This window comes from Tetrao urogallus (genome assembly GCF_951394365.1).
Source record: "Tetrao urogallus genome assembly, chromosome: 28".
Lineage (NCBI taxonomy): Eukaryota > Metazoa > Chordata > Aves > Galliformes > Phasianidae > Tetrao > Tetrao urogallus.
Window position 1 is genome coordinate 807,805 of NC_136841.1, and position 11,246 is coordinate 819,050.

Below are 11,246 nucleotides of genomic sequence, written 5' to 3' on the forward strand. Positions count from 1 at the left end.
TCACTCCTCCCCAGAGGACCAGGGCTCCTGCTCTGGGCGCAGGACTTGGTCCTGCAGCGGAGACAGCGGAGGGACAGGCTCAGCCCCACTGTGCTTGCTGGGCAGGGGCAGGGTGTGGGCAGCAGGGGCTTCCTCAGGGTGGGTGATGCCATTCAGCCCCTCCTCAGTGAACTCAGCCAGGTCCTCCAGGCTGGCCTGCCGGTGCAGCCCGTTCTGCTCCCCGTTCTTGGTGCGCTCCGGCTCTGCCACCGCCTCCTGCACCGTTGGCTGTTCATCACTGGATGAGGTGGGTGAGGACCCCCCTTCCTCCTCCTGTGGGAGCTGTGTGTCACCATCCCCCTCCTCATCCTTGGCTAGCTTGGCTCCCAGTACCAGCTCCTGATTGAACTCCAGGGCTTGCTCCACTATTTCCAGGATATCCGAGTCCTTCATGATGTCCACTGGCATCTGTGTGGGCACATCGGGGAGATATTCAGCTGCCTCCATGCCAGATCCGTGCTCCAGCATGGTGCCTGGAGGTGGGTCAGCGTTGGAGGGGTCAGTGTTGGAGGTCTCAGGGGCTGGGGAGTTGTCACTACCCTGCACGTCCTCCTCCCCCAGGCCCTCATCACCCAGGACGGTCTTATCAGTGTGCCCCTCAGACAGCCCCTCATCCACGGACACAGCCAGTCCTTCCTCCAGCTCAGCAGCCAAACGCCCTGCATCCTCCTCATCCTCCTCCTTTGGTATCTCCAGTTCTCCCATGGGCATTTTCACATCTTCAGCTTCCCCCCCAAGTGGCTCCAAGTGCCCTTCATCCTCTAGCACCGGAGAGGCTTCTGCAGGCACTGTTAGTTCATCCTTTCTGTCTTCTGCTGCTTCAACTTTAATTTCTTCAAATTCCTCTGAGTTCTCAGCTTCCTCGATGCTGGACTCCTCTTGGTTGGGAGCAGAAACTATGAAGTACCCTTCCTCCTCCTCGGTGCATTCTGGCGCAGAGCTCAGCTCCATCCCTGACTCCTCACAGCTCTCTGGCTCTGCATGAACCGCTGCCTCATCACTCCCTCTCAGCTTCCCTTCCTCCTCCAGAGCCATTTCAGGTTCTGTTTCCCCATCCCCTCCACTGGATGGAGGGTTTGGATCAGACTCCAGCACCTCCCCGCTGTGTGCACATAGCGGCGTGCTGTTGAGCAGCGTGTCCTCTAATTCCATCCTGCACAGCTTGGGCTCATCCAACTGAGCATCCTCTGACTGAATGTCCTCCTTCATGGGCTCATCACTCTCTGCCCCACTGCCCAGATCCTGCTGCAGCACTGCAGTGTCTGGGCTGCCTCTCTCAATGGGCTCCGAGCTAAGCTCCTCATCCTGCACCTCCAGCGCCTCAGCTAGCTCCTGTGGGTCCCCTGGTGTCTCCCCAGTGTCCCCATACCTGATTTCCTCTTGCCCTGGGGCTGGCTCAGCCTCCTGTCCTACTATGCCCTGTGGCTGCAGCTGGCTTTTCACCTCGCTCCCAGCATCTCCGTCATCCTCACCCTCCTGAGCTTCCTCGGTTGCTGTTGGTGACATGACATCTCCCTCCTCATTTTCTGCTGCCTCTGCGTGTGGGTTGTCATCCACCTGGGCTGGCTCTTGGGGTGTGACAGCGTTGACTTCTGTCTCCTCTTCATCCTCCGCTGTCTCTTCCCAGTCCTGTGCTTGCTGCTTTTGGTCAATGTCATTTTCGTCCCTGCCCCGTGCCCCCTCTCCTGGCTGCAGCACCATCTCCTGCTCCAGCCCATCCTCTGCAGAGCCCTTCTCCCCACGCTGCACCCAAGGTTCCCCAGGTTCCTCCTGAGGGTCTCCAGACCCCTCCTGCAGCTCCCTATGTTCCTCCTGCAGGTCCCCCTGTTCTTCCTTCAAGACCTCATGTTCCTCCCACAGGTTTTTTTCCCCATGCTCCTCCTGGGTGTCCTCATGTTCCTCCCACAAGTCCCCATGCTCCTCCTGCAGATCCCTATGTTCCTCCTGCAGGTCTCCATGCTCCTCCTGTAAGTCCCTGTGCTCCTCCTGTAAGTCCCTGTGTTCCTCCTGGAGGTCTCCATGTTCCTCCTGCAGGTCCCTATGTTCCTCCTGGGTGTCCCCATGTTCATCTTGGGTGTCCCCATGCTCCTCCTGCAGGTCCCCATGTTCCCCCTGCAGGTCCCCATGCTCCTCCTGCAGGTCCCCATGTTCCCCCTGCAGGTCCCCATGCTCCTCCTGCAGGTCCCTGTGCTCCTCCTGCACGTCCCCATGCTCCACCTGCAGGTCCCTGCGTTCCTCCTGCAGGTCCCCATGCTCCTCCTGCAGGTCCCCGTGTTCCCCCTGTAGGTCCCCATGCTCCTCCTGCAGGTCCCCATGTTCCTCCTGCAGGTCCCCATGCTCCTCCTGCAGTTCCCTGTATTCCTCCTGCAGGTCCCCATGCTCCTGCAGGTCCGTGTGCTCCACCTGCAGGTCCCCATGTTCCTCCTGCAGGTCCCCATGCTCCTCCTGCAGGTCCCCATGTTCCCCCTGCAGGTCCCCATGTTCCTCCTGCAGGTCCCCATGCTCCTGCAGGTCTCTATGCTCCACCTGCAGGTCCCCATGCTCCTCCTGCAGGTCCCCATGTTCCTCCTGCAGGTCCCCATGCTCCTCCTGCAGTTCCCTGTATTCCTCCTGCAGGTCCCCATGCTCCTCCTGCAGGTCCGTGTGCTCCACCTGCAGGTCCCCATGTTCCTCCTGCAGGTCCCCATGCTCCTCCTGCAGGTCCCCATGTTCCCCCTGCAGGTCCCCATGTTCCTCCTGCAGGTCCCCATGCTCCTGCAGGTCTCTATGCTCCACCTGCAGGTCCCCATGCTCCTCCTGCAGGTCCCCATGTTCCTCCTGCAGGTCCCCATGCTCCTCCTGCAGTTCCCTGTATTCCTCCTGCAGGTCCCCATGCTCCTCCTGCAGGTCCGTGTGCTCCACCTGCAGGTCCCCATGTTCCTCCTGCAGGTCCCCATGCTCCTCCTGCAGGTCCCCATGTTCCCCCTGCAGGTCCCCATGTTCCTCCTGCAGGTCCCCATGCTCCTGCAGGTCTCTATGCTCCACCTGCAGGTCCCCATGCTCCTCCTGCAGGTCCCCGTGTTCCCCCTGCAGGTCCCCATGCTCCTCCTGCAGGTCCCTGTGTTCCTCCTGCAGGTCCCCATGCTCCTCCTGCAGGTCCCTGTGTTCCTCCTGCAGGTCCCCATGTTCCTCCTGTAGGTCCCTGTATTCCTCCTGCAGGTCCCCATGCTCCTCCTGGGTGTCCCCATGCTCCTCCTGGGTGTCCCCATGCTCCTCCTGCAGGTCCGTGTGCTCCACCTGCAGGTCCCCATGCTCCTCCTGTAGGTCCCTGTGCTCCTCCTGTAGGTCCCTGTACTCCTCCTGCAGGTCCCCATGCTCCTCCTGGGTGTCCCCATGCTCCTCCTGTAGGTCCCTGTGTTCCTCCCCCAGGTCCTCCTGCTCCTCCTGCAGGTCCCCATGTCCCTCCTGGGGGTCTCTATGTTCTTCCCACATGTCCATAGATTCCTCCCACATGCCTTCAGCCTCCTGCAAGCCCATGCTCTCCTGCCTTATCTCTTTGGCTCCCAAAGCCTCCCCTGCCTGGGGGTCTTCTCCCCCTAATGCCTCCCTTCCTTTATCTTCCTGCTCTCCCTCATCATCCTGTGCTCTGCCTGTGCTCTCCCTTCCTGTAGTGTCTTCTCCAGACCCTGATGAGCCCTCTGCTGCTGGCATGGCCCCTTCAGTGCTAGAGGCCCTCATGTCCAGGCACACCTCCTGCTCCCTTTCGTCCCCTGCAGCAGCACCCAGCTCACACAGGGACATCTCCTGGTGCTCAGACTTCAGCTCTGTCTCAACAAAGTCCTCTTGCAAGTGGATTCCCGCAGGCAAAACTGGGTGGCTCCCCACAGGGACAGCACAAGCAGCTTCGATTTCCATCTGCAGGGACCCTTCTTTTTGCATTTCCCTCTCCTGATCTGGGAACTCACATTCCTCATCCTCTCTGGAAGGGCTCCAGGGTTCCCTTTGTTCCTTGTACTCCGAGACATGCAGAGCCTCCATGCTGGTGGCCTCCATGTCCTCCTTGCCCACTTCCAGCCTGGACCCCTTTGTGTCTCCTCCCCAGGGCTCTCCCCCTGGCTCCTGGCTCTCCATGGAGCTCAGTGGGTTCAACATCTCCTCCTCTTTATCCCTCTCCTCCTCCCACTTCTCCTCCCTGCTCTCCGCATCACTCTGGGTGGCACTTAGCAATGTGGGCACGTTGCTGCAGAGACACAGCCCAGGTGGGGACACGGTGCCACCCTCAACACCCATCTCCTGGGTTCCTGCAGCCTCCTCCTCCATGGGGTCTTCAAGATCCCCATCCCTGGTACTCTGGGTAGCATTGAATTTGGGCACTTCTTTGGCCTCAGCGTCATCTTGCATCTCCTTGAGAGCATCCTGCAGTGCATGGCTGACCAGCTGTTCAGGACTCAGTGGGCTCTGCATGGGGGACTCCTCACCAGCCCCACACTCATGGGCTGGGCTCTCTGCCCCCCCACTGCCTGGCACGGGGGACAGCACTGGGACAGCGTGGCTGGGGGCAGCAGGCTCCCAGTTCCTCGGTGCCTGCAGGACTGAGTTGATTTTCTGGAACTCCTGTGCACTGGAGCTCTTGTTTTTGGGACTCAGCGCCTTGAGGGCATCACCGGGGGTTCTGCACAGCTGTGCCACCCCCTCGAGCCGGGGGAAGGCAGCAAGGCTGGCACGGTGCTTGCTGCTGCTCACCTCCAGCTTGACATCTGCAGAGAGCAGGGAGAGCACAGTGTGGGGGGGCACAGCCCAAAACCCAAAGGCTGGGGCAGAGATCACCCAACTGCAGCCTAACAGCTCCTCTCTCCCCTCTTGCTGACCCCTCTCCTATTTTTAAACACTTCTTGGGAAGTGAGAAATTCCTCCCCTGAGTGTTGCAGAGCACTGATGCTGCCAGGGGTACCTCATGGGACGACGGATGCTCTGCTCTGCCTGCAGCAGTGGGAGTCAGAGATGCGGTGGGCTTGTGCTGCGGGGATGTGTGCAGGTGACAGCTTTTCAATATATTTAAGGCAAAAAGGAAATGCTCAGCCTGCTGCCGAGCCTGAGGTCCCGTGCTCAGGCTCCTCATGCAGGGGAGGAATTAAAAAAAGAAGTGAAGGAACAGATAAGCCCTTATCTGCTCTATACAGAGGTGCCGGCAAGACCAGAGCCTGCTGTTAGCACCTTCCTATCGCATTGACCAACCCTTGCCAGGAAAATCATTCTGCTCCCTGGCCCTTCCTTACCTCGCAGGCTGTTGGCCAGCTTGAACTCCCCGGGAGGCATCTGCAGCCTGGTGCTCTCTGCTTCCAGCAGTGTCCTGTAAGGAGAGGTGTTGGAGGGGGGGGGGGGGGGGAGGGAGAAGGGGGGTGATATCTTTGCTGAGCTGCCAAATCAAGTCAGTCCCTGTGCAACTCAGGGGGATGCTTTCAAAGGTAAACTGAAGCATAATATGTCTGTGGGTGGTTTTTCTGGGGCCGAACTGTTGTGTCACCTGGTTCTGATGTTGGGGGGTAGGGGATCCCAGGGGGCAGCCCCTCACTGCCTGCCAAGGATCTCTTCCCTCCTTGCTCTGTGGGCCCCCTCCCATCCCCCCATCCCCAGCTTGGTGTCCTCACTACCGGGTGACATCATGCTCTGCCGGGGAGGCCCCTCCGCTGGGGACAGCCCCTATTCTCATGCTAATCGTACCCCCAGTCCTCTGCGAGCCTGCCTTTGTCTGGGGCCATCTGGAAGGGCTGGAAGCGGACTGAGGGCTGCAGGGTTCAGCCCCAGAGTCTCCCAGCAGTTCTTACAGCTCTGTCCAGCCAGGTTGGGTAATGCTGCAAGGGGAGATTTGGGGCATCACCGTGCTCTGAGCACACGGGAGTACAGTAGGAGCACTCTGTGTCCCCAGAGGGAGCAGTGCCACCGTGAAGGAGACCTCACCTGTAGGTTGCCACCTCCAGGCTGAGGGACATCTTGAGGTGCATGAGCTGCTGCCTGTCCTCCAGCACCTGGGCGATCTGCACCTGCAGGCTCTGCTTCTCCTGCTCCAGGGCCTCGATGGCCAGCTGTGGTGAGAAGCACAGGGTCAGGAACCTGATTGATCTCCCCAGAAAGGGAGGGAGCTCTGGTGGCACATTTCTGCCCGGATTGTGTTTCCCACCACCCCCCATCATTTCTCTTCTTCCTGGTCCTGACCCTCTTTGTCCCATGGGAAATTAAGCACTCCGTCCTCTTCCGGAGGATGTGGGTCAGCAGCTGTGACTCCACTCCGGCACCGCCTGCTGCATGAAAAGCAGTGGGGATGGGGACCCTGGATCCATCCAACCCCAGCACTGCTTGGGGCGGCTCTCGCTGTCACCCATAGGTGCCCTCGGTACTCCTTGGGGATGTCAGAGATGGGTGTCCTGGGGGTGCCCAGGTGCTCAGGGTGCTGCAGGGAGGAGGGACACTTGCTTTTCACATGGGGAAGTTGGAGAGGGTTCAAGGGAGCAAGGAGAGAAATGGAGTAAAAAAGCAAGAAGGATGTAGCCGCTGGAGGAGGGATGGGAAGGCGGGGGGGATCGGGGCCGTGCGATGTCAGATTGGGAAGGAGGGATCCTTTGAGAGGATGGCTGTGGCATCCCCTTCTCCATCCTCAAACTGGGAACAAAGAGGGACCCTTCCCTGCGTGGGGTCTCTAGCTCCAGCTATGAGCTGGGGCTGCATTTCCAGCCTGCTCCCGCCACAACTTCCCCTGCAGAATTACTTTCACAGCTGCCTGCCTGCAGCTGTGGCTAAGTCGGATGAAGTTTATTCATCCCGAAGGCAGTGGCAGCAGAAATGGGAAGGAATGACTGCTGCCCTGGGGCTTGCAGCCCACCCGGGGGCTGCTCTTATCCCTCCCAGCTTTCGAGCCCCCCAAGCTCCCCATTCTCCCCACCTGGAACTTCTCAGCCTCTCCATGCTGCTCCTGCCACTGCTGGCCCAGGCTCTCCTCCAGCATCTCCTTCCGCACCTTCAGCCCCACCAGCTCCTTTTCCAGGTGCCGCAGCTGCAGTTGGCTCTGTTGGTTGTCTTCTGCCACCTGCCAGAGGTTCTCCTTGGCTTGGCCAAGTGCACGCTCCAGCTGCGCCACCTCCGCCTTGTAGGTCTCCACCGCCCCTCTCCAGATCTCTGACAGTCTCTTGGAGTAGTCCTCCACCTCCACGGGCTGGAATGCCACCGGAGCACAACGGAAGCCCTCCAGGCTCTGAGAGAAGCTGGCGAGCTCCTGGTCCAGCCCCGCTTTCTCCTCCTCGTGCACCTCCAGCAGAGATTCCACCTCCTTCTCCAGCTGCACAGCTCTCTCCTTCAGCCAGATCTGCGCCCGTCTCTCCTCCTCCAGCTCTTTCTTGCTGGAGGACAGCTGCCTCTTGGCTTCCTCGCGGGCTGCCTGCTCCTTCTGGCACCTGCTCCTCACATGCTGCACCTCCTCGTACAGGTTGTCCCTGGCCAGCTCGGCCGCGCACTTCTCGGTGAAGGCGCGGTGCAGCGCATCCCGCAGCGACCGCAGCTCTTCCTCGTACCTGGCTCTGCGTGGGTCCCCGGCCGGGCTCTCCTTGGTGCTCTGGATCTCAGCTCGCAGCCCCTCATTCTCCTCCTCCAGGTACTTAACGCGGGCCAGGTAGGCCTCCAGGCGCTTGTTGAGGTCCCACATCTGCAGCGATTCCTCACCCAGAGCTCTCGCCCCCACGAAGCCCTCCATGCTCAGCATCTCGGCGGCAGAAGGAAGGCAGCAGAGCGGTGCCGGCGCTGGCGAACGCAGCTATTCATACTCACGCCGGGTGAGTGGGAGGCCTCTGAGACCCGAGCAGAGGAGCAGTTAACCCTTCCACAGCCGGCACAGCTGCTGCCAGCGCCGTCCCTGTGCCCCATCCCCCTCTGTCCCCTTGGGATGTTGGGCAGTGCTTGAGCGGGGATGGCAACGCGCCACGCTGGGGAGGAGCTGCGCTTTGGGGGGATGCTGTGGGGGCAGTCGATTCATTCAGGGCAGGGATGGGTTTTGCTGTGCCTCAGTTTCCCCTTTATGTACAGCTGGGATTCCCGAAGAGCACACTGCAGCCTGTGCCTCGGGGCTTGGTGCCATCTGTAGCTCAGCTAATTCCCAAAATCAAACAGAGCACCAAGTGAGCTTGGCACGGAGAGAGGCTCACACGAATTTTACCTGGGGTTTTCCAAGGGCAAACCCCCATCCCCGGTGCCCGACTGTGGGGTTCTTTATACTGCTCCAAACGGTGCCACCGCGGGCTTTGGTGTCCCGGGGAGGAGACGCCCTGTGGGGATGCTCTGTGCACTCTCAGTGCATCTCAGTGTCTGGAGCAGATCTGAGCTCAGTCAGAGACACTGCTCTGGCATAAATCCTGCCCCAGCTCCACAGCCCTCTATCCAGCCAGCCCAGCGGGCATCCTTTATTTTTGATTTTTAATTTTTCTTTTCCAGTTGATTTATTCTAGGGGTGGGGAGGAGGGTTTAGAAATTCCAACTTGGAGCTGTCTGAGAACAAAAGAGGCCGGAAAAGAAATAATCGGGGAGAGGCTTTGTGCCAGCTCTTTCTCTCCCGGATACACCCCCACCCCCCACGCCCCCCACTCCTAGAGGGGCGGTGGGGAGGGTCCCTGGGCTGTCCCCTCCATTGCAAAGAATCAGCATCCCCTCCCAGCTGTCCCACGTCGTCTCCACTGAGCTCCCGCCCCGCTGCAAGAAAGAGGCGAGCAATAGTCCCCTCTGCTGGCCAAAGCCATCCAGATCCACCGCGAGCCCTGCAGTGCATGGGGCTACTCGGGCACTGCGTCCACGAGCCACCGTCCTTCCGCCATTTGGGGTGTACGGAGGGCGGGGGGAGGTGGAGGGTGAAGGCAGAATCCCATCCAGGAGCCCCGTTGGGTTCCCCCAGCCCAGAAGGCAGGAGGGAGCACAGGGAAGACGTTGTTGCTAATTAGAGGCTGATAATCGGGGCAATGCGTTTCCGTTGCTCATCCTCTTCTGTTCATGCTGGGCACGTTGTCTTTTTGCTTTTCCCTCAGCTCCAAATTCTCTCCTCCTCTGAAGGCATCCCAGTGTCGATGCTGATCCCAGAGCTTTGCTTTGCTTTTCCCCGTTGTGCCCCACCTTCCCCTGGGACTCCATGGGGTGCCCTAAACACGGGGCTGCCCGAGGAGTGGACAGCCGTCCTGCCCTGCCTGGGGTCTGCATGAAGGACTGCCCAGGGGAAGGTGCTGCTGCACCCCTTCCCCTTTGGGGTGTTTAGGATCAGGAGTCACTTGGGACTGGGGCACGCGTGTGTCCTTGCAGGGTACTTGGCTGGGAGCCTCAGAATGAGGACATCTGTGTGTCTGTGGGGGGTGTTCGGAGTCAGGACCTGCTTGGGATGGGGGCAATGTCACTGGAGGATGGTTGGGGTTGGGACCCCCAGGATGGGGACGTGGTTCCCTCTGCAGGATGCTTTGGGGTGGCTGTTTGGTGGCAGGAGGTCTGGGGGTGACACAAACTCGCAGCCCCCACTGGGATTGGCACAGGGTGCTGCTACGTGGCTTCGAGCAGGGCCCCAGGGGGAGGAGGAGGAGGAGGAAGAAGCACAGCTGGGCATGGGGACACAGCTGGGGACTGCCTGTGGCCAAGGGATTTGTGCTTGTTGGATGAGGTTGCCATGGGGCCACTGCTGTTGGGACAATGAGATGGGCTGGCAGGGCCATGACATCACCTGGGGTGAGGAGTGGGGGGGCTGAGCAGCAGGTGGGGATTCTCTGATGGCTGATAAGGGTTGTGCCCTGCCGCCACTTTGCCCTGACCCCTCTCCCTTCCAGATGCCAGCTGTCTCTGGATCTGTCCTTTCCATTCCCCCCCCCATCAGGACACAGAGGGCTGGAGGGACAGGCAGAGCAGTGGCCCCTTGGGCAGCGTGAAGGAGCTGCTCTGCTGAGCCGGCGAGGAACATTTGTTCCCAATTAGGATGAGATCTCTCCTTGCTGAGCAGGCGCTTTGCCTCTTCCTCGTCCCCGAGTGCTTTGCCACAAAGAACCGGGTGCAGGATGTGAGCTCATGGGAGGGAGCAGCCACAGGTCTGGGACTGGTGGTGGTGGTGGTGGTGATGGTGGGGAGGGGGGGGAGACATATTTCCCCCTGCCCATCCCAGCGTCCATCCCTATGTCTGTCCTCATGTCCATCCTGGTGTGCGTCCCAGCCATGTGCCATGCTGTGGAGTGCATCGCCTGCTGGACTGCGCTGCTAATGAGACCTTCTCCACCGTGTGTAATTATTTCCCAGGGTGACAAATGATTAATTCTGCTCAGGAGCTGCGGCTTTCTGCAAACTCACCCAAGCAATTATCCGGCAAGAGCCGTGCTGGCTTCCCCAGGGTGGAGGATGCTGTAAGCCAGAGAAAGTTGGAGCTCAATCTGCTTTAAAAAGCTGCAATATCGGCTCTCAGGGCTCAGCTTCACCAAGGGGGGCAAACACTGTCCCTGATGTGCCCAGGACTCAGCCCTTCATCTGCTGGATTCCTCTCAGAGAGGATTGGGGTCTTGGTGCGAGCCACCAGACCCAGAGATGCATTCATTATCCCATACAGACGTATCCCATCCCATCACTGGCTGCAGATGGGGAAACTGAGGCACGGCGTCTGCCAGGATGTCAGCTCTCAGCTTCTCTTCTCCCTTAGGGGTGGGTGAAAACCCCGGTCCCACTCCATTGCCTCCAACACATGGGGACGGCAGTGGAGCTGACAGAGGGGGTTTTGCATGACAAAGCCACAGCTCCACCAGCTGCAGGACCCCTTCTCACAGAACCCCCCCCCCCCCCTCACCGGCTCCACATCCTGCCGGAGGTGCCCAGTGTCGGAAATAAGCACTCAAAGTGCACCCCGATGCCAGAGGGGGCTGAATATAGGTTGTCCCTTCCCAGCTGCTCTGCTCTGCTGCATTGGGTTAACAGCGTGCCCAGCTGGAGCAGCCGCGGCGTGGGTCTCGTGCTGCCTTTGCCAGGAGGGAGGGACGGGGAGGGACAACGCGCTCAGCCAACACGGTAATAATTTTTTTTTTTGCTTTCTTTCTTACTTAGGGGAAGGAATAAAATATAAAAGGAGGAGGGAAAGAGGAAGGATTAAAAGAAAAAAAAAAAAAAAAAAAGGGAGAGAGAGAGAGAGACGCGGACACGGACACACACAGAGGACTCCTCTTCTTTCGGTGTCTGCACTT

General features: G+C 59.7%; 1 protein-coding gene across 1 annotated transcript; it reads right to left on the reverse strand.

Annotated features, from left to right (window-relative positions):
- NES (nestin) lies at window positions 1–7,768 on the reverse strand (the record flags this gene model as incomplete). The annotated part of the gene is made up of 5 exons (XM_079547635.1): window positions 1–1,830; window positions 2,320–4,775; window positions 5,295–5,368; window positions 5,977–6,101; window positions 6,956–7,768. 5 exons carry the CDS (start codon window positions 7,766–7,768, stop codon window positions 1–3), a joined length of 5,298 nt encoding a protein of 1,765 aa, XP_079403761.1.
- Window positions 7,769–11,246: the final 3,478 nt, after the last annotated feature.